This window comes from Xyrauchen texanus, chromosome 4 (genome assembly GCF_025860055.1).
Source record: "Xyrauchen texanus isolate HMW12.3.18 chromosome 4, RBS_HiC_50CHRs, whole genome shotgun sequence".
Taxonomy (NCBI): domain Eukaryota; kingdom Metazoa; phylum Chordata; class Actinopteri; order Cypriniformes; family Catostomidae; genus Xyrauchen; species Xyrauchen texanus.
Window position 1 is genome coordinate 4407047 of NC_068279.1, and position 24493 is coordinate 4431539.

The window sequence follows — 24493 nt, forward strand, 5'->3', positions numbered from 1 at the left end:
TATTTAATTTGACATGATTGAAATAAGGCTGCAGGATAATACATAGTCTTTAAAAATATGTTGTAGTATTGCGTAAATTGATTTTTCAAGTGACGAAACAATGAAAGTATTTTTGTTCAAAAAACTTTCCGATGGGCAGAAAACACGAGTTGTGAAAATTAGATGTGACCTAGAACTTTAGGCTCTGACTAACCAAGACCCTCAATAACGGGTACTAATTTGTTTGTGCAATCAAATTTGTGGGTGGGGGGTGTCCTTTCACAAGTGGAAGACATCGTGGAGATCACACCCTGCCTGAAGGGGAGGCAATTGAGTGGAAATACGTCACATGGTCTTACCGGGTCTTGTCGGCAGTGTCGCATGTGGAAGGTCCTACCCAGAGGAGATGGAGCTCTACAAACCTGGCGACCAGTGGCAGAGGGGGACTCTGCCCAAGGAAGATGTGGTTTTACCAACGGGGAAACAGTCTCGTGGAAGATACATCACACGGGGTTACATACAGGCAACCAGCGCATGTGGAACACCTACCCCAGTCCAAGGCCTATTAGCACACATACTGGGCCAGCATTGAGTTTCTCCACAAACTTGCCTGCCACATGGTTAAGGAGGAAGGACACCCAGGGTCCACCACCTCGTGAAGACGGCTGGGGGGGTAAAAAGCGCATGTAAGGCGCTGTACGCAAGCAGTACACCCGGCCAGTTGTCCCACAAACTTACCTGTTCGTACCTGACAACACCGGCTCAACCCGGATATTGTAGAACCTTGCAAATGTATTGGGTGTTGCCCAGCCCACTGCTCTACAGATGTCTGCTAAAGAGGCGCCATTTGTCAGGGCCCAGGAGGCTGCCAAACTCCTGGTAGAGTATGCTCGTAGCCCCAAGGGGGGTGGCAGGAAAGCGCTCCCTTTCCGCTGTCCTCCAAAGCAGACAGAACTCTGTATGCGATCCGAATAGATGCATGCACCAGACACAGCAACGGCAAGGCTGGGTCTGCCTCCTCCTGGGGCAGCGCTTGCAGGTTCACCACCTGATCCCAAAACGGGGTCGTAGGAACCTTGGGCACATAGCCCGGTCTCAGGACCATGTGAGAATATTCCGGACCGAACTCCAGGCAGGTGTCGCTGACAGAGAACGCCTGCAGTTCCCCTACCCTCTTCATGGATGTGAGCTCAGTCAGGAAGGCAGTCTTCAAAGAGACTGCTTTTAGCTCAACTGACTCCAGGTGCTCAAACGGGGCTCCCCGCAGGACCACGGAGAGAACCTATGAAGGAATGAGGTGCAGTCTGGGAGGATTCAGCCTCCTCATGCCTTTAAGGAACCTGATGATCAGGTCATGCTTCCCAAGAGACTTACCGTCAACTGCATCATGGTGCACCGCTATGGTCCATGTACACCTTCAAGGAGGAGGGGGCAGCTGCTCCTCCAGCCTCTCCTTCTGGAAGGAAAGCACTGACCCGACTGCGCATCTCTGGGGGTCTTCGCATCGGGAAGAACACCACTTAGCGAACAGACGCCACTTCAAGGCATACAGGCACTTCGTAGAGGGAGTCCTAGCCTGAGTGATCGTGTCTACCACCACGGGTGGTATGCCACTTAGGTATTTCAAGGGCCAGACATGGAGATTCCAGAGGTCTGGTCACGGGTACCAGATGGTGCCTCATTCCTGAGAGAGGAGATCCCTCCTAAGGGGAATTCGCCAGAGGGGGCTGTTGCGAGGAGTGTGAGGTCCGAGGCCCAAGTCTGGGTGGGCCATTAGAGTGCTACTAGGATGACCTGCTCCTCATCCTCCCTGACCTTGCACAGGGTCTGTGCAAGTTGGCTCACTTCGGGGAACACATACTTGCGCAGCCCCCAGGGCCAGCAGTGCATCTGGGCCGAGGGGAGCCTCGGTCTGGGCGTACCAGAGCAGGCAGTGGAAGGAATTCCGGGAAGCGAACAGGTCTACCTGCGCTTGACAGAATCGACTCCAAATCAGCTGGACCAGCAAAAAGTCTCCACTCTCCCCTGAGCGTGACCTGCCGTGACAGCTAGCAATGACTTGAGTCACTACTGACTCCAGAGAAGGAGACGGCGGTCGAGTTGCGACATGTGACGCCAGCGTAATGACCACAACCAGGAATTAAACACAGATGGAAAGGCATCTTTAAAAAGACGCTCCCCGTCAGTGCCACTCTTTTAGAAGGAAAATATGCGCAAGAATATATGCACTTTTAGGCTGCTGAAGCACCCTGGGGCATTCTCTGCACTCCAACGGTGCACAAGGGGGATAACCTGCTGTAATGTGCCATAAATCCAACAGCTTCCAGAGATGAATGGACTGGCAGAGGAATTCAGCTCGCTGAAACACAAAAAATCAGCTCCTTTTATACCCTTATGTCCAGGGTAGTGACATGCATATTCCGCTCGCCAATTCCCATTGGCCTTTTCTCAAAGATCAGAGGTGTTTGGGGCTCCCAAGGGTGACCCCTAGTGTCACTACATCGACACAACTTTGAGTGAGTGACAGATAGGGAACAGGTTTGTATAAAAACCCTTTTTTTCTGAGAATTTACATATATTCATGCATTTGAAAACATTTTAAGAATCATTTATTCATAAATGTATTTATTTATACAGTACCACCATAAAATTCCTGCTATTTTCATAAATGTAAGAGTAATAGATGAGAATACCTGTGTAGACATTCTTCTCTAGAAATGTTCAAGATCGATTGCGGAGCGGAGGACAAAATCACCTGAATTAATAATTCACAAAGAAGAAAATGCAATATTATGTACATGTTAATCCATCAACAAAATCTGAATTTCAAACAGTAAATACCTTGACCATGATAAAGTTGCGTTCGAGAAAGACATGGGAGAACCAACGTTCAATGCTCATTTTGCGGGAGCCAGACACAATTGTTCGGCGTACGGGAACGTACCGTCAACCCACTTCGATTGAGCACTGGAGAGAACCATCACTTAAAATATTTCAATTAGATTAATTTGCAAAGACCCTGACCTGTATTTTGTGGATTTGACGGCACGCCTCAAAATTGCATATTATTTAGCTCATCTGAAAGACGCAACCCTTAGAAGACTACATTAGTAGATCAGCTTTAATCTTTTTTGTGCATGCTGTCAAGTTTGCATGTTTTTATACACGCAAACCTTTAGTTTCAGGGTCTTAGACCGTTCAATCTCTCACACAGTCTTGTTTTTAATTCACATCAAATTAAATTGGCTGTTTACCCTAAAAATAATCAGTGCTTATCATACCACATACCATAAAAATGCATAACACTTTTGTACTTGTATTGTTTATAGTTATTAATGTTGTTTCTTTGTATGTATATTGTGTGCAGTTGACGGGGAGTGGGCCGACTGGAGCAAATGGTCGGCATGTAACACAGAGTGCACTCAGTGGAGGAAGAGAGAATGTAATGCCCCTGCACCGCAAAATGGAGGAAAAGACTGTGACGGAATTACACTACAGTCCCAGAACTGCACCGATGGACTATGCCTACATAGTAAGTGAACAATCACACACACACAAACAACATTCACATAACTGCTCTGTTGCACTCACTTTCAGGTCTGACTACATTCTGGTAAGGTACACCCACTTTTCATGAGCCAATCAAATCCTGATGGATAAACTCTGATTTTTCCTTGTTGAATATCTTATTTCACCTGGAAATACGTCACACTACGGAAGAAAAATTGGATTTGAATGTCGTTTCATGATTTTTGATGCCTATTGATCATCCCTCCCGATAGAGTGCAACAGAGCACATCCACTTTTTCAGCCATCTTGGTTCTTTCATAAAGTACATCATAAAAGAGTTTCAAGCCATGAACAAAACTAACCAGCTCTTAAGGGAATCACAACAGTACAAACTTTAAATTCGAAGTAAAAACATATTTTAAAACCAGACAAAAGATTAAGGTATTGCAAAGCATTGTGAAATACCCAATTGTATTAATAATTATGGAAAATATAATAAATATTTAAATATATATTAAATATAATAAATAAAGTTTATTGCAAAATATTCAGATATTTAATTTAAGATATAGTACTTTGATGGTGTAGCGAGACTGGTGTCATTTGTAATATGTCATCGTAGTGTTGCGTTTTGTTTTCCGCAGTTCTCTGATTGGTGGGTTGTTTTTCTTCAGGATTATGGGTAATAGCAGCAATTCTGCTATTAAAATTTTTTTGTTTTGTATGAAGTAAATAATGCAGACTGATGGCTTAAACAGAAACATAAACCATCGATTAGTAACCTCAGAGCTCAAGGTAGTTCTGTTTTAATGGTTTATACATTTTAAAAATTGATTCCACAATAGAAAGAATTAATGGGATTTTACTTCAGAACCAGACGGTTGCAATCTACAACAATGGACATTTTCTTATTTTTTCCTCCTGTACTTAATGACATTTTCAACTGTTTCAATTACTGTCACAGTGGATACAATTTTATTTGTGTGCTGGTGTTTAGAAAGATTGTTGTTTGTGGTGAGAGAGAGAGAGAGAGAGAGAGAGAGAGAGAGAAAGGCTGCGGGTGTGATTCTCCTCTCTGTTTTGTGCTATGAAATGGATTTCACTGTATCTTAGGCACTTCCTCTATAAAGTTTTAGCTTTAAAAGTGTTATTTTTCCCCCTAAAAGTTGTGCTTGCAAAATCCGTTTAACCGCACTGATCTCAAAGCTTTCTCCAATTTGAAATATCTCTCTCTCTCTCTCTCTCTCTCTCTCTCTCTCTCTCTCTCTCTCTCTCTCAAACTGCCTCACCAGGTAGCATTTTAAGGTATTGTCGTTCGAGGGGTCAAAGTTTTGCTAGTTAGCATGGTCTAGATAGCCCAGTTAGAAGATACCTGTGTATATACACTCACCTAAAGGATTATTAGGAACACCTGTTCAATTTCTCATTAATGCAATTATCTAATCAACCAATCACATGGCAGTTGCTTCAATGCATTTAAGGGTGTGGTCCTGGTCAAGACAATCTCCTGAATTCCAAACTGAATGTCAGAATGGGAAAGAAAGGTGATTTAAGCAATTTTGAGCGTGGCATGGTTGTTGGTGCCAGACGGGCCGGTCTGAGTATTTCACAATCTGCTCAGTTACTGGGATTTTCACACACAACCATTTCTAGGGTTTACAAAGAATGGTGTGAAAAGGAAAAACATCCAGAATGCAGCAGTCCTGTGGGCTGAAAATGCCTTGTTGATGCTAGAGGTCAGAGGAGAATGGGCCGACTGATTCAAGCTGATAGAAGAGCAACTTTGCCTGAAATAACCACTCGTTACAACCGAGGTATGCAGCAAAGCATTTGTGAAGCCACAACACGCACAACCTTGAGGCGGATGGGCTACAACAGCAGAAGACCCCACCGGGTACCACTCATCTTCACTACAAATAGGAAAAAGAGGCTACAATTTGCAAGAGCTCACCAAAATTGGACAGTTGAAGACTGGAAAAATGTTGCCTGGTCTGATGAGTCTCGATTTCTGTTGAGACATTCAGATGGTAGAGTCAGAATTTGGCGTAAACAGAATGAGAACATGGATCCATCATGCCTTGTTACCACTGTGCAGGCTGGTGGTAGTGTAATGGTGTGGGGGATGTTTTCTTGGCACACTTTAGGCCCCTTAGTGCCAATTGGGCATCGTTTAAATGCCACGGCCTACCTGAGCATTGTTTCTGACCATGTCCATCCCTTTATGGCCACCATGTACCCATCCTCTGATGGCTACTTCCAGCAGGATAATGCACCATGTCACAAAGCTCGAATCGTTTCAAATTGGTTTCTTGAACATGACAATGAGTTCACTGTACTAAAATGGCCCCCACAGTCACCAGATCTCAACCCAATAGAGCATCTTTGGGATGTGGTGGAACGGGAGCTTCGTGCCCTGGATGTGCATCCCACAAATCTCCATCAACTGCAAGATGCTATCCTATCAATATGGGCCAACATTTCTAAAGAATGCTTTCAGCACCTTGTTGAATCAATGCCACGTAGAATTAAGGCAGTTCTGAAGGCAAAAGGGGGTCAAACACAGTATTAGTATGGTGTTCCTAATAATCCTTTAGGTGAGTGTATATACACTTAGGGCTGGGCGATATGGCCAAAATTGTTATCACGAGAATCTTTTTCATATTGTTCGATATTGATATTTATCACGATATACATTTACACACTGCACTTTCTTTTTTTTATTTCAAAGTTGACGGAAGAAAATAAGAAAAACAGTCAAAATAGTCTCTACAAAACTGCACAGGGGGTCCAGAGACGGCCAAAGCAGTGGGGTCTGCGGGATCTTTTACCAATTTGACCGTCTTTTACCGTTTATCAATTGAAAATTAATGTTAAAAGATCATCTGATTGTTCTGAAGCATAGTTACATCAGTCCAGCATTTGTTGGAATATTTTTACATTAAAATGAAATATTTTTAATATTTCTTTAGATTCAGATACACAAGTTTAAGTCCAATGTCACCTTATCGAATCTCTGTGTTTTATTTTGCATTTTTTTTGTCTTATAACATTCCACTTTGTATCTGATCTTTCTGATCAGCCTATGGGGACGAGAGAGGAGGGTTTTACATGCGTCAGTTTTGTCTTTCATTCTCTCGCTTTTGTTTTTCGTTTCTGTATCTCTCATCTTGCAGAATCTTCGACTCATCTTTCGCTTGTGCGGCAATGCACCATTCATTTGGTGTTTTGCTCTTTGTTTGTACCATTTTATGATTGTGCTCTCTCAAGTCAGCTAACATTTCAACATATACACAATTTTCTCTCTTTCTTTCTATGCGTATTTTCTGTCAAACATGGAGATGATTGGAAATCTGAACATCTCTGAAGTTAAGTCAGGCTAGGCTCGCTGTTAATAAGAACGTTTACTGGTTTTACAGTTCTGCCAACATCATCATGGTAATTCCATTTAAAGGGGTCATGACATGCCTTTTTGAATGATTTTAATGTGTTCCTTGAGGTTCACCTATAATATTAGTATCGTTTTTGTCTATAAAAGTCATATATTTGTTGAACCTGATCATTTTTCACCCTCATTCTGACCCTCTGTCAGAAACGCTCAGTTTTGGTACTCACCGCGACTGGACGGAGCTTCAGAAGTGATTAAAAGTAAAGTAGGCATTGATGTGTTGTTGTAGTGGTGGTCAGATGCAAATGTCTACCACAGTGTGACATGACAATGTGAAGGAAGTAGAGGAGGTGTCATTTTGGCAGCTTGGTTTCATCAAATGTGCTTTCGCAGTGAGGAGGAAGTTTTGAGTTCTGAAACATACAGTATGTTTTAATAGTACAATGACCTCTTATATGTCAAAAGTTCAAGGTAAATTTGATTCCTCGTGTCATGAACACTTTAAAGCCAATGTCACATTAGGCTGTCACCATGTAAAATTGTTTGGACAACACAACGGACAGGATATGATGTCACACACAAGGGATTCTCGTAAAAATTATGTATTATTTAAATTGTACATACAAGTCATAGTAGTACTCCTTAGGTTCTACCTTTTTAATTTTTGCTGATTTTAATTAAAAAAAATCATTGTACAACCATATCTTTTTTACTGCAATACAGTAAAATCATGACTGTGCTACAGTATTGAGAATCACCAATGAAAACAATGGGGAACATTAAAAGTATAACACCCAGACGTGTTACTGTAATGTATAATTCCATATTTTATTCGATTTATTTGGAGTTAAATATGATCAGGATATTTTCTTGACAGGTTTCATGAGAATTACTCATAAAAGTCAACATCAAATCAAAATTGACCCTATTCACTGTCATAATAAATGTTTGTGGTTTTATTGTGTATGATTCATCAGTGCATGTTATTGAACTGCTCTCTGGAATACTTGGTTCTGATTGGTCAAATATTTTTATTATCCACTAAAATTGATAATTGACTGTTGTCAACTACATTTACATTTATGCATTTGGCAGATGCTTTTATCCAAAGCGACTTAAAGAGCCCTTATTACAGGGACAATCCCACCGGAGCAACCTGGAGTTAAGTGCCTTGCTCAAGGACACAATGGTGGTGGCTGTGGGGATCGAACCAGCAACCTTCTGATTACCAGTTATGTGGTTTAGACCACTACACCACCACCACAACTGATTTCATGCATAGCTTTGCTCGTTTTGTGTATCTTGTATTACTCTGTTGTCTATTTCTTCTAACATAATGCAATAATTTCAACCCAATATTCAATTCAATATCTCATATGCATTTATTTATATGGTAAGTAGCCATGTATTAAGTGGGATAATGTGCAGTCATCTGGTTATTATCACAAAATAAACCCCTTTAGGGTGATAAAAGGCTTCTTTACTTCACTTTGGGGTCCTGATCACTAATCTAACTAATTATTTTTACAATTCCACGTCATGAACACCATTTCATGTAGTGTTGAATCTCAAACGGCAGCCACTGGGCATAGGGTAATCTGCATGTTAATGTTACTTAACTAAGTTGCTTTAAACTTGCACTGATAATATGCTGAAGAAGACTGTGATGTCTCCCTTGCGGCATTTGCCCTTTAAACGTGTCTTTACATGTCACTTCAGATGTGAGCTTAAGGATATTGCGGAGCTCCTTAAAACTGGATTAGGAGAAAACCAAATGTTATTTATAAATATGAAGCCCAGAGATACGAACAGAGTCAAATATCAAACAACATTAAACAGCCTTTCATTATAGGCAGAGTGAGTCTCGGCAATTCTTTATAAAAACATCTTATTGGTCATAACATCAGCCGGACTGCTTTTTTGTCTTTGATGAGAGCCATCGATATCTGTATTACCGTCCTTTTATCTGTTGTTTTTGTTTTCTTTCTGGTCATGACAATGTGCTTGCTTTAGAGAGTGAAAGGCACTTTCAAGCCAGTTTTAAAGACAAACAGAGCAGGGCCACCGCTGGCCAATTTGATGCCCTACGCAGAGTTCAAGGGGCAGGTGGGCAGGTTGTTTACGTGATATGAGCGTGAAGTGATCATCTGACGGGGGGGATCATCTGTTCCGCAACTGCTTTCGGGTCCTTGAATAACGTGCGAGTAAGGGCAGCCAGTTACTTTCTGGTGCCCTCCTAGGGTAAGATGGTGCCCCCCTAGGGAGTTGATGCCCTACGCAGACTGCGTAGTCTGCTTATAGGGTACAGAAACAGAGTCATACGTTTTTGTCCATGATTTTGCTGTCTGAAACAAATTTGAGGAATCACAAAACATTTATTTTGCCATAGGAAACATGTTCATTGGTGGTCTTCTACAGTAATTGCCTTAGTGGTGAAGCTCCAAGTTCTGATAGTGTCCAACATTTTGGGCAGTGTAACTGCTTCTACATTTTTTACTTGCAAATATATTTTTAAACAAAGATTCTTAGAGGAATATTTCAGCTCTGTAGGTCCGTACAATACAAGGGATTTGTAATGTAGTTTTGAAGCTCCAAAATGGAGATAAAGCCAACATAGAAGTAATCCATATGACTCCAGTGGTTTAATACATGTCTTCAGAACTGTTCCAGTTGATTTTGAGAGAGAACAAACAAAAATATAGCTCCTTTTTCAATTTCCTGTACATCAAGCCATGGCAGTCTCTAGGCACGATCATGATTTGAAGCTCGATTACACTTCCTACTGCTTGACCCATGCGCAGAGTGCTAGATGGCGCAGTAGGAAGTGTAATCAAGCTTGAAATCTTGATCGCCAGTGAGACTGTTGTCAAAATGTATGGTGGAAAAGGAGTTACATTTTCGGATGTCGATAGGGAGGGACAGTCGATATTTTACATTGGTGTGTATAAATGGGTGTACTTTATAGTGTTTGTGATTTCCACACTGTACTCCCAGAATTGTTGAATTCTTTCTGCTGTGTTGACTTGTTCTTGGGCTCCATCCTATGATGTTTGTTATCCAGTACGTTCACACTCATACTGCTAAAAAACCTGTCAGAATGCTGCCAGGAGAAACAGTCCAGGTGTGTTTAACAGCTTTCTCTTAAAGGAATATTCCAGGCTTGATTCAAGTCGAGTTCAATCGACAGCATTTGTGGCATAATAGAATAGACTAGAAGCCTTTATTTTAGTCACACATTATACATACATTTTTGCATATATACAGTGAAATGTATATGTTTTCACACATCCCAGCTAAGCTGGGGTCAGAGTGCAGGGTCAGCCATGATACTGCGCCCCTGGATTGGATAGGGTCAAGGGCCTTGCTCAAGGGCCCAACAGTGGCATCTTGGCAGGCTTGAACCCCTGACATTCTGGTCAGTAACCCAGAGCCTCAACCACTGAGCCACCACTGCCATAATGTGAAAAAAAGCAAAAATGTAGGTAACAGTGAGGCACTTACTATGAAAGTGAATAGGGCCAACTTTTGGAAGGCAGAAATGTACGTGAGTGTATGTTAGTGGAAGCAGCCTAGTGGCATTCTCTGCTACACTTTGCTCAATTATCCTTTCAATCAACATTACTCAGTGAGAACTAATTTAGTTTTGATTGTTAAACTGCACGGAGAGTATAGGATGTTGAAGAATTTGAAATTGTCGGCCTGTGGGGACAATAAAAAGCATTTACGGTCACAAACGTCTGACGACTCAAGAGCAAGATGGCATTGGTACGGTTAGGAATGACAGCGTGCCTCAGGATGTAGGTAAAAATATTGCAAACATTTATGCCGTACTAACTATTCTCTGACATGAAGGGCCTCATGGAAATACGTAGAGCAATCACATCTATGGAGGTGAAACTTTCCACCCTGATCACAAGAATAGATGAGGCTGAAAAGTGAATCGAGTCACTGGAAGCTGCCAGAAAAGAGCTGCAGATTAACTTGCCGGACACCAAATTTTATATGGATCAGGTGTTGGAAAAATTAGAGGATATGGAAAATCAAAGCAGACGTAATAATGTTCAGTTCGTTGAAATCCCAGAGGGGAAGGACTGTCCATATAGGGTCAAGTTCCTGGAAAGGCTTATTCTGAATTTGTTGGACACAGCGGGCCGCCATCTGGAAATAGAGCATGCACATGGAGCTCTCAGTCGGCCACCCAGAGCGGATGACAGACCCCGATCTATACTGGCAAGATTCTCGAGTTCGGCAGAGAGAGATATTGTTTTATGTGCGACGAGGAATGTCGCTTTGCCAGCACTGGATCAGCGTGACTACACATCTTTCTGAGAGGGTTTGTTATACGGTTGGTTGCCCACTGTATATCTCTCTCAATCTACTTTTTTATTATTATGCTTTTCCTTTATTGGCTTATTGTTGAGTTATTTGTTCATTTTGTGGGTTTGATGTTTTTATTTACTGGGTCAATTTCATTGAAAACCTTCATGTGCAGTTACATTTTATGGTGTATGTTTAAAAAAAAAAAAACACCGGACTGAAGTAAACTTGTAGCAATGGTGTCGCAGAGGGTCTCGTGTGTGTGCGTGGACCGTCGGATTTCCGGGGGATGTACACCAGTTGGGACTGTCATGCGTGAGGTTGAAGTGCATTTTTTTTTTCTTCTATGGCTTATTAAGGATTTTATGGTTACCTCAATGCTGAATCGTGGTCTATATATTTTAACCTTGGGTACAAGATTTTTCTTTGCATGTCAATATTTCACACTTTAATATAGGTAAAATGTCTCTCTCCACATGGAATATTAATGGAAGGTTATATCTTTTCTTAAGCATAATTTTTTTCGACAAATGCTTGCAGGGCATGGGGTGGCCATGTGTTTTGTAGTGCTGGTTTGAGTAAGAGCAGGGGAGTCATCACATTGATAAGTAAGCATTTACCATTCAAATGTCAAACAGATCAAAGATAATTTCGGAAGATTCATTATTGTTTTGGCTGAAATACAGGGACAACATCTTATTTAGGGTAATATTTATGCACCCAACGCTGATGATCAGAACTTTTTTTAGATCTTGAGGGAAAGTTTCAACCAGTTGGGATCCTTCATGAAATGGTTTTGGGTGGAGACTTCGATCTTTAACAGATCCAGTCCTTGATCATTGAATTGCACAAGTGTGTAGACCCTTTAGAACAACATTCACACTACAGAGGATGTGTAAAAAATCTTGTTCTTACAGACATTTGGAGTCTCTTGAATCCATCTGGGAGAGACTACAACTTTTTTCATCAGTTCATAAGATTTACTCTAGAATATACAGTATTGTGTTTTTACTGTATACCCAAGTCACTTATTCCATCTGCCACTGACTGCACAGTTGGGAATAGTTTCGTTTCAGATCATGATTTGGTGTGTTTAGAGATGTTGCCACATATAGAGAAAAAAAAAATCATTTTGATGGCACTTTAATACATCCCTTCTACAGGACCCAGTATTTCAAAAAATCTGTGTTTTCCTGGGACAGAAGGATTGTAAATATGTACTATGTGTACTAAAAGGGAATTTTGTCAACAACTATGAGTACACTAGCATATGATGAGTGGTGCTGGCGTAGTTAATCAGAAGGTTGCTGGTTTGATCCCCACGGCCACCACCATTGTGTTCTTGAGCAAGGCACTTAACTCCAGGTTGCTCCGGGGGGATTGTCCCTGTAATAAGTATTTAGGTATTTTATTTCCAGAAAGTTTTAGAGATTTGACCCAACAATGAAAAGGTACTTGTGCATTGTTGACAGGTGGGCTTCATTACATTTGTCTATGGCAGGGAATGTCAATGTTATAAAAATAAATTGCATCCCCAAATTCAATTATCTACTACAGTCTCTCCTTCTAGAAGTTCCTCTTTCTTATTCCAAACAATTTGATAGAATATCAACATTATTGGAATGGTAAATTACTTTAGTTGCATTTTAGTAAGTTACATAGACCTATTGACAAAGGAGGTTTAGGCCTCCCCAAAATTGTGTTTTATTAGTATGCTAATTTTTTTTTTATACTTGCCTAAATTGTGTATTAACAAGTCTCCCTTTTGCTGGAAAGAATGGATGGAGAGGGGTGTTGCTACACTTGGTGATCTTTATGAAAACTGAGCTTTGAGATCATTTGGAAGTATAACACCGCAATTTGGGATTTCTAGGTCTCAATGTTTCAGGTATTTACATCTACTTAGTACTATTTTTGGGGTAGTACACAGCCCCCTAAATCTCTGTATGGTACACTCTGTATGGTGCTCACAGCCTTTGGAAAGGGTCATGAAGCATCAGTATATTATTCCTTGCTGATTCAGAATCTTGGTGACGTGGCCTTAACAGCTCTTAAGAGGTTATGGGAAAGAGATTTTAACTTGGTATTGGAGAATGGCGAGTGGGAAAGGATAAAAAATAAAACTATGTCTAGGAATGCAAGGGTACGCCTTATTCAGTATACGATTTTGCATAATGTCTACTGGACTCCCTTAAAAGACACACTTTCCTGCTGGCGATGTCAGTTGGGGGATGGAAACATGGGCCATGCTCTATGATTTTTCTGCTAAGATTCAAGAATTCTGGGTAAGAGTCCAGAAAACGATGTATATTGTGCGACAGAAAACAGGGTCCAAATGAGTGTAATGATTGACAGACAGATAATTCTTCGAGGATACGTCAAAAGGCGCTCCCTCATTTCAAGAATGGTTCACCGAATTGGGCAAGGTGGCAGCATTTGAAAAGATGTCATATAAGCAGCTTGGCAGATTGGACGCGTATGCTAAGAAATGGGACAGGTATTAGTCGTTTCTGGAAGGTGAGGACCATGTGAAGAGAGGCAAAATTGTGATAGTGATTGTGGATTCTGTTTTTTGTGGATTTCTTTTGTCTTTGTTGATTTTTATATTTTTGATTATCTCAAATATTTTTTGATTGTTTGTTCGTTTATATGTGTGCATTGGGAAATGTAGGTTTTGACCACAGGGATAGGGTGGGTTTTGGTTTGGGGAGATGGAAATAATGGGGGTTAAAGTTAATTCTGTATATATATATATATATATAAGGAGGGACACATCGAAATACATTTATGTGGTATTCAATATTATGCCACAAATGCTGTCGATTGAGCTGAATATTTATTGAACCCAGAATATTCCTTTTAATCACGTGAGGAAATCTGCATTCGCATTTACATGATTAAATAAATAAACCATTTTCTAAAGTGCATGTAAATGTGGTCAATGTTAACGTGTACAACGTTTGTAGATTGAAATCTAGCTAACTACTTTTTTGAAAAGTGTTGCTTTCCCGACGTTGGTTTTGAACTAACTTGCAACACATACATGCATGAAAGCAAATACTTTTATCTACACAAGCTCAATTTAATGCATTGTTAGATTAACGCTGGGCTCATATTGTCCTGGGAAGTTCATACTTATGATGTCTGAACTCGTAATTCTGATCTGATGTGCGTTCAAGTGATTTTAATCTGAAAGAATAGACCCTTTTTGCAATTTCTCTCTTTTTTACTAACTGACCAACACAGTAGGATTTTTAGCACCAATGCAACCAAACTAAGAGTAGCGCTACTAACTAAACTACTATTTCTGTCTTAATGCTTTTTCTTTTAGATTTTTATAATTAAAAAATTTTATGTGTTTGTATGCACCATTTAACGAAATAACAGTAGAACTGTTAACTAGATCTAGGAATGACTCTAGACACTCTTGATGCAGACTGTGTGAGGGGACAATGTTATCTCTTTTCTCCTGACTCTGTGTTCTTTATTAAACATTCTCTCCCTGGTCGGGCCCCCCTCCTCTACACCCGTGCCTGTGCTCCCTCTATTTTGCTCTCGCTCATGTTCTAAGACACAGTTTAATCTTCCAGATACATTTTAATGGCTGCATTTAGTAGCTTGGCCCTTTTATCATCAAAGCTTGTGTTAGTGTTTGTATGAGTGTTTCTCATGGGAAATTATTTGAATGACTCGAGGCATATGATGGCGAGAGTTTAAGAGGGACAGAGAGAGAGAGAGATTTCTTTAGATTAAACTCAGAACACTGTTCACATTAGTGTCAGACAACAAAAGTGAACAGGAAATGTTGTGCTGGCAACAAGGTTTAACAAGGCCGTTACCAAGCATATTGTGTTTTGGTTAATCAGTTCTACATCTTTTTGCTACATCTGTCGTAAATTCATGTTGGTGCGCATGCTTTGCTTTGTACCTCGTTTTGTGAGTTATTGAAGTTTTTGTTTAGTAAAAGGAGCTTTCTGCTAAACAGTTGTATTTGCGTATTTTGCTGAACGTAACATTTGGTGATGAGGATGGCTTTATCTCTACCTCCTCCCGATCCATTTCCGCCCCACACTGGGGAACCTGTCATGCCGTCGGAGAACTGGTATGTGTAATTTCAGATGTACCTCGTTGCCGCGGGTTTGGATGATATACTGAATGAGAGAAAATGTGCACTTCTCCTACACTGTCTTGGAGTGAAAATAATATGGATCTTCCAGACGCTGGTCACTGCAAATACATACGCTGATGCTGTTGCGCAACTAAATGGACATTTTCAAAAGACTCACAGCATGCTGCTGAAATGTTTAACTTTCTGACAAAAATGGCAACGGTCGGGTGAATCAGCCAGCCAGTTTGTTGCTGAGGCATACAAATTTGGAGATCAACTTATTGAAAAAACAATCAGCTCACGAGTCAGAGAGAGAGAGACTGCTTATTGAAGATGATAAACTTGCTCTGGATAGGGCTCTCACTCTGGTGCTCCAGGTTGAAGAAGCTACACAGTGTCCAGCTAAAATAGTGGAGAATAATGCAGCTGAAACAAGCTCTGATGCCACCACTGTACCTGCAAATGTAGTCACTGATGAGGGGCTCCAGCCTGCAGGTGCAATCATCCAGCAAATGCAGCCTCAGTTGGGTCAACAAAGACTGAGGAGTGGCAACTGTGGGTCCACTCGTCATGCTGACCGGTCCCAGACTGCCCAGCAATCGGCCGAAAAGTGTAGGCAGTGCGGTAAGCCTAACCACTTTGCAAGGCGGTGTAGGTCAAAGCTCAGCTCAGGCTCACTTACCACATCGCAGCCCTCACCAACAGTAATCCACACAGTCGTCCTCAGTCACATTCTCTACATGTGGTGTACAGCTGAAAGACTGTTACATTCTGCAGACGTTGCATTACACCCATCACTTTTGAAGCTCTGTGGTTATGGCCAAGCCAGCATTGGAGTGACTGGAGTGGTTAAGTTGCCAGTACAATTTGGGCAGAACTGTCTTCTTAACTTCCCATTCTTCGTCATGCAACATAGTGCTAAAATCCTGGGTTTAGACCTGTTCATCAGCCTGGGGTTTTCACTGCATGAAAACAGCAAAGCAGCTATCCTTCAGGTGGACTCTCCATGGCAGACACAGTTTCTCACTCTCTTCGGTGGTTTAGGCTGTCTTTCTGCTTTCGCCCCAAAAGTTTAACCCGGATGTGCCACCCATCATGAAGCCACTATGCAGGGTGCCTCTCACCATGCCTGGCAAGTTCACCACCGAACTATAGGGGATGCTGACAGCAGACCTCATTGAGCCCATTGATCTCATTGATTGGTCTCTAAAATATCGATGCACGTCGACCTTCGGGGACCTAATAAGGCAGTGGTGCCAGATAAATACCCACTACAGACAACTAAGGAGCTCACAACACTTTTCCATGGCTCCTCAGTGTCACAAATCTTGATTTTAAGCAAGGTTACATGTAGAAACCTCTGCAAAAAGAAAGCAGAAACCTGACTGAGTTTGTGACGCACATGGGGGTGGTCCATTTCAATAGTATTCCATTTGGCCTTAGTTCAGTATCTAGCTGTTTTCAAAAGATTATGACCACTGTTTTAGCACGGTTCCCAGGCACGCGGTGTACTTTGATTATGTTGTTGTGCATGGCAAGGACGTGGCTACTCATGATGAATGCCTGAGACGGGTCTTCACAGCTCTGTCCAGACACAATCTGATGCTGAATACAGAAAAATGTGTGTTTTCAGCCCCAGCAATAGACTTTGTGGGTCTTCAGGTATCTAGCTCAGGCATCGCACCACTGCAGTCCAATGTAGAGGCCATCCTAAACCTCCCAGTGCCAGCCTCAGCTGGAAAGCTTGCATCCTTCATCAGTATGACTGCTTGCTATCTCAGGTTCTTACCTCAGTATTCTGCAATCACTGACCCCTACGACAGCTGCTCAACCATGATGCCCCCTGTGTATGGACAGTGGACTGCACTGTTTAACATCTCAAGAATCTTCTCACATCACCACCAACACTAGCTCATTTTGATCTCTCCAGTCCCACCCTGGTGACATGCAATGCCTCAGCAGTAGCAGTCGGAGCAGTCCTGTCACTGCTGCATGACAGCATTGAAAGTCCTATTACTTTCGCTTCACAGGCTTTGAGTCCTGCTAAGAAAAAGTACTCAGTGGGAGGGAGGGAAGCACTGGTATGCATTTGGGCATGTGAGTGCTGGCACATGTACTTATATAGACAATCCATTACACTTAGAAAAGACCACCAGGCACTCACTGCCCTCATGTCCACTGCAGGGACTAGCCACAAGCCAATCTGGCTCCACTAATGGGCTAACAGGCTGAATCAGTACAACTATCAGCTGCATTTCACCCCCCAGCAAAGTCAACGTGGTGGCAAATTTACTGTCATAGTCATTTGTGGACTCAACCGGCACAGGCATTCAGCCGGAGTCAGACATGCAGAGAGAACTTGTGCAGCTTGTGTATTAGCCCATTCAGGCCACAGTGGCCTGTGTCTCTTGAAGAGCTTCAGTTGGAGTCTGCAGCAAACCCACTTTTCGGGAAGGCTGGCCAGCTCGGGTGAGCCCTGAACTGGCACCCTACTTATGAGTTAAGACACAACTGACATGCTAGGGTGAGTCATGCATTGCGTGGGGACACCGAGCAGTCATTCCTTTGTCCCTCAGGGGGCAGGTACTGACAATGGCACACAAGGGTCTTGTGGGGTTGGTCAAACTTAAGCAGAGATGCAGAGACTTGGTTTGGTGGTTGGGGATTGACAGAGCTAGAAGCTCTTTTGCATGACTACAAATCTTGTCTGCTTGGTGTTCCCCACCATCAGCAGTTCCTAGTTGTGGTGTTTGACCTCCACTCAAAGTGGCCTGAGGTCATACCTATGGAACTTCTGTTGATGAGTCTGTGCCCACCTTGTCAGCACCCAGTGAACACTTCAACCTGCGCACAAGCTCATCAGCACCAGCGTGACATGAGAGCCAGGTATGATGGCAAGCATCATGCTCGGCCAACCAGGATAAGTGTACAAGATTGGGTCAGAGCCTGTCGGCCTCACCGCAGCAATAAACTGGGCTTTTTCCTGTCCGAGCCCCTCCAGGTCAAATGGAAGCTAGGACCGGTCATGTTTGAGCTTGCTAACAGGTCCCGCTGGCATGCTAGCTGTCTTCGAAGAGTGCCCGCACCTTCAGCTACAGAGGACAGCTTAAACCAACCTATGGTCATGGACCCTATGCTGCTGCCGAAGAATATGGATCCTGATGCAGTCACCAGACAAGAAGTGGTAGCTGATCGCCACAGACAATGGAGCATTCTGCTAACCCATTGGTTTTGCATCTTTTCCTGAATGTAACACATTGGAGGTGTATTACAACAAATTCAAAACCTTTTCTGTGTGAGGTATCTGAAGATATTAGTTTTAAGGTCTAGGAGACACTTAGAACTTTGTTTTTGTGCTTGAACGATTAGAAGGTAATATGTGTAATTGTGGCACCACTAGTGGAACAAAACGGAATTGCAGCCTGTTTGTTTACATGACATTAGCTCAACCAATGGTGTGAGTTTGGGGCAGGACTTTCTGTTTATCCAAACAGTGAGAAATGAGAGCAGTATTTGAAACTAGTATTATTAGTTTGTTAAAAATTATTTATTTTTATGTGAAATCGCACACAAGTCTATGGACTAATAGGTAACATTTCACAATAACGTCACATATGTTAACATTAGCATTAGGTAACATGTACTTACAATGGACAATATATTTTTACAGCATTTAATAAACTTGGTTAAAGCTAATTTGTATAAATGTAATTCTTGCACTGTTAGTTCATTTTAGTTCATATGCATCAACTAATATTCCAAAAATACCATTTTGATTTAAAAAATGTGTTATTATATGTTGAAATTAACCTTAACCATGATTAATAAATGCTGTACAATTATTGTTCATTGTTTGCTCATGTTAACTAATGTTGTTAACAAATGAAACATTATTGTAAAGTGTTACCATGGAATAGTTAACCCCAAATTGAAAATTCTGTCATAATTTACTTGTCATTAGCCCCCCTCGGCCTCTGCATACTGTACTGCCACTTTAATCCCTTCCTGAATACAATCAATACCGTTTATAAGTCAAGCGTGCTCCTGCATCGACGCAACCTTTCTCTCCCACACACAAATGCATATTTAAACATGCACATACACATGTCTGAATATACAAACTTAAACTCTAAGGTCGACATGAAATCAAAATTGACACTACTTATTCATCTATGTTTCTGGTACTATTGTGCATTATTAATCAGTAAACATAATTTTTTTATATATTCTTTCATCAAAATGTAATAAATTGCTCTGCTTCTGATATGGCTTTACTTTCTGGTTGACGTCACCAATGCAGTGCGAGCTTTTGGATAATGTTAACCAATAGCCAATGTGCACATTTTCAAATTCTTTTAGGTAATCGTTGTATGTAATGAAGCCTTCCTAAAATATTTTCAATATCAATATTGGATTGCACATGTACTGTCATCATTTATCACTTTATTATAGATTTACATAGTGTTGGATAATAATAGACTACGTGTATTCTGGATCACTAAAACGTGAGGCACTGGAAGTGAATAGGGCCAAGCCATAAACATTAAAATACTCACTGTTTCAGAAGTATAGCCACAAGACATAAACAATATGTGTGTTAACATGGTTCTGGTAAGGTGGGTAAATGTAAGGCCAACTAATGGGAGTTAAGTGTGTAAAGGATCTAACAGTTAGGGTTGCCACCCGTCCCGTAAAATACGGGATCGTCCGTAAGCTTCCTTAATCGAATCAATGATGGGGGCGGCTGTGGCTCAGTTGGTAGAGCGGGTCACCTGCCAATCGCAGGGTTGGTGGTTCGATTCCCAGCCCACACAACTCCACATGCCGAAGTGTCCTTGGGCAAGACACTGAACCCCAAGTTGCTCCCAATGGCAGGCTAGCGCCTTGCATGGCAGCTCTGCCACCATTGGTGTATGAGTGTGTGTGTGTGTGTGTGTGTGTGTGTGTGTGTGAGTGAATGGGTGATTGGGAAACAGTGTAAAGCGCTTTGGTAACCTCTAAGGTTAAAAAAATGCGCTATATAAGTGCAGACCATTTACCAATGATGTACGAGATTTGTCTTTGATTTAAGCTGGTCTGATGGCGCCAAGGCGAAATTGTTGAAGATTGTTAATTTAACCTAGATATCTGTTGGAAATGTTGCTTACTGTGGACAAGGACCCTCTGTAAATGTCAGCCAGCAGCATCAGGACCATAGAGGGTCCCGTATTTTACTACTTCAAAAGTGGCAACCCCATTCATAGTTCAAGTCTAGTCTAAAATGTGTAATTCTCTGATGTTAAAATACATTCTCCTTTCCAAGCTTAATATGCAGAGATAGTCAGAAGTAATTTGTTTGTTAATTTCTCTGGAAATTGTAAACACTGTGGCTCGGTGTATCTGAGATTCCTGACACAGCAACATTGGCCAAACCAATGGCATGAGTTTGGACAGTCTTTGTTTATACCAAAGGCCTTCATTACTTGTCTCACTGATATTAATGAGTGATGAGCTCCTGCGTCTCCTTTACACAGCCAAAACATAAGTAGGGATTTGGGGATGCTTAAACACACACACACACTTTAAACTTCAGAAATTGTGATGATTTTGGCTGCTCCTCACTTTGATGTTCCAGAACTGCAGTTTCATTCAGCCCTGATCCCATTTATTCTACTCACACATTCACAAACTCACAATTGGTGCACACATACACACACAAACACATTTGAGAATCAGCAGGAAAAGAGGTCGGATGAACATGTCAGTATTGTTTTGCCGCTGTCTGATTTCCAGGAATATGAGCAATAGGGCATGTAATAATTTATAGCCTCATTAAATTAAAATCCAGTGTCATATTATGAATTCTCTTCCTCCTGCACTGTTTCTGTCTCTTTCCATTTTTTCAGGGTGTTTTTCTGTCTTCCTACAGTTGTCTGTCTTATTTTCCCTCTTGTTTTTCAAAAACTCGCTCTTATCGATTGATATAGGGGGATTCAACTTGCCATTAATGTCATTTGTTTTAAAGGCTGTTCTAAGATGTGGCCTCTGACCCCAAGTGGATCTATGATGATGTGTCATTGTTTGGAATAGCATACTAACATACTACCAGGGCTGGACTGGTAATCTAGCATACCAGGCATTTGGGCCGACGCACTTTGGGGCCGATCAGGGGGCGGACTGGCCATTGTGAGAACATTGTGAGAACGCCGCGGTGTGCAGAACGGACCACAAAACGACACCTCGATATGCAGAAAAGGACAGCAAGGGGGATAATAATCATATACCTCAAAATATCCTCGACATGTGCAATGTGTAAATGTAGCCTAATAGACCTGTTGCTGCCTGTTAGATTGTTAATATTAATCAAACATCAATACTGACAAGAAGAAAAGAAAAAGACTTCCTGTCCTTGGCTGGAAATCTTTAGTGGCTTTAAATTCAATGTCAGGTCTGCTTCTCAGTTAAACTCTGACTGCATGGCCACCTTTGCCTTTAAAACAGCACAAATTATTCTAGGTACACCTGGACACCGTTTTTATTGGTTGTTGGCAGATAGGATGTTCCAAGCTTCTTGAAGAATTCACCACAATTCTTCTATCTGTGTCAATTGCTTCTGTCTCTTTATGTAATCTCAGACTGACATGATGTTCAGTGGGGGGCTTTGTGGTGGCCATGACATTTGTTGCAGGGCTCCCTGTCTCTTGTAAACAGCGCTGCTCTTCCAGATGTGTCACATGTGCGTCAGTTCATACGTGTATCACATGTCAACATGATTATGTCACACATGCATACCGCTGCTGACATGACGCGAGGGTTTATAGTTAAAAAGTACTTAAATATTGATATTTATCACACCAAAAGTGATCATATCACTTTAGAAGACATTCATTTAACCACTGGAGTCATATGGATGATGTTTATGCTGACTATCTGTGATTTTTGGAGCTTCAGAAGTCTGATCACCATCCACTTGCATTTTAAGGACCTACTAAGCTGCAATATTTTCTATTTTCTTCAAATGTGTTCTGGTGAAGTAAGAAAGTCATAGACATCTGGGATACCGCACATGTTTCCTTTTCAGTCTACAAAAACTAAACCGATTTGAGTCAGATTTTTGCTGACTGTCTGAGCAAGGCCTTTGCTTAGAACATGTGCATTCGCTGGACCAGCCTGAAAAGGGAGTTTTTTGTGTGATTTGAACTAAAGAAGCTACATTTATGATACCATTGCTGTCAGATTTTAAAGCTTGTTTAAAATGTATTGTATTGAAACTTTATGTTGACAGACAGTCTGGGAGATTTTGGTCTTTTCCAACTGAAGTAGAGTTGAACATGTATGCCTATTGCCTTCATAGACAATTACATTTACATTTATGCATTTGGCAGATGCTTTTATCCAAAGCGACTTACAGAGCACTTATTACAGGGACAATCCCCGGAGCAACCTGGAGTTAAGTGCCTTGCTCAAGGACACAATGGTGGTGGCTGTGGGGATCGAACCAACGACCTTCTGATTAACAGTTATGTGCTTTAGCCCACTACGCCACAATCACTCCTTACCACACACAATTGCTCCTATTTGCATTACCAGGATAGCTAGAAAGTGAACTAACCTGCCTTAAAGAGACTTGATAGTACAGTGCACATGCAGTGCAAAAGTTACATCATTTTTACACAAAATTGTGTCACAAATGTGTAACAACCCATACATATTTCCAAAATAATAACTGGATGCCACTCGCACGCAAGGTGATGAGGTCATTTGAAAACAATGTGGCATACAACTGTTTGAAATGTTTATCAATACTTAATGCCTAACGTTTGACCGTATACAGTGCATAATATGCAGTCAGCTAGTATAACTGAACATACTGCCTGTGTGTTTGTGTGCTGTGCAGCTGCGCCAGGTGGAGATGAGGTGGCACTGTATGTGGGCATCGTCATGGCGATTGTCATGTGTCTGGTCGTCTCTGCTATCGTGGCCCTGTTGGTGTACCGCAAGACGCATCAGCGCTTCCACTCTGACATCATCGACTCGTCGGTGCTCAACGGAGGATTTCAGCCTGTTAACATCAAACAGGCGCGCTCAGGTGAGTCAATAAATGTTTGTTATGTTAACGCATTTGAGTTCTGCACTTGCTGCATAAATGCTGCATAAAATGCAATTACTGGAGCTGGTTCAGACTAGTGGTCGATCAATGTGGATTTTCTTTTTTTGCCAATATATTACAGAGGAAAATGGCAGAAATGTACACAATGCAATTTGGCCTAATGATCTCAGCTTACAGATTACTGTATGTGACAACTCACCCCATGCAGTATACCCATAACATTTTTTCCTGGGATAACCCTGGCAATGCAGATATTTGCTTTAAAAAAAAATATATATGTTTATGTTCAAATATCTCAAAATTAAATAATTAATTAAATATAAAAATAAATAAGATTTAATTTCTTTAAAAAGATTAAATAATTAAATTACATCAATAAATGTGTCCCATTTATTTCATTTTGGTTGTTCTGCTCACACAGAAAAACATTTTTTTTTTTAAATGTATTATTATTTTCTCCCCAATTTGGAATGCCCAATTCCCAATGCGCTCTAAGTCCTCGTGGTGGTGTAGTGACTCAATCCGGGTGGCGGAGGACGCATCTTAGTTGCCTCCGCATCTGAGACCGTCAATGCGCGCATTTTATCACGTGGCTTGTTGAACCCGTTACCGCTGAGACGTAGCGTGTGTGGAAGCTTCATGCTATTCTAAGCAGCATCCAAGCACAACTCACCATTTCCTCACGGAGAGCGAGAACCACATTATAGTGACCACGAGGAGGTTACCCCATGTGACTCTACCCTTCCTAGCAACCGGGCAAATTTGGTTGCTTAGGAGACCTGGCTTGAGTCATTCAGTACACCCTGGATTCGAACTCGTGACTCACTCGAGCTACCCAGGCTCTGAAACAAAGGCTTTTAACTTGACACAACATCTTAAAGATGCTGGTCTCATGGCAACAGATGCTGAAAAATCAGTCCGAAGTTGTGCAACAGACATCAACCATGCGCATGTACATGTGGAGGAACAATTCCAAATCAACGCGGATGGATGAAAAACAAACAGTGTCCAGAACTTCCATCTTATGCAAATAGACTGATATTATGTTGCTACACATGGAAATAAACATGTGAGAATGTTAGAGATCATCCATTGAAAATGGCTT

General features: G+C 41.5%; 1 protein-coding gene across 1 annotated transcript in view; it reads left to right on the forward strand.

The window, feature by feature from the left end:
• Nucleotides 1–24493, forward strand: part of LOC127643052 (netrin receptor UNC5C-like) — a 200441-nt gene that overhangs the window by 144680 nt on the left and 31268 nt on the right. The window contains exons 7-8 of the mRNA XM_052125591.1: nucleotides 3347–3511; nucleotides 23176–23367. Coding sequence (XP_051981551.1) covers nucleotides 3347–3511; nucleotides 23176–23367 — 357 coding nt within the window. The remainder of the gene's footprint in view (nucleotides 1–3346; nucleotides 3512–23175; nucleotides 23368–24493) is intronic.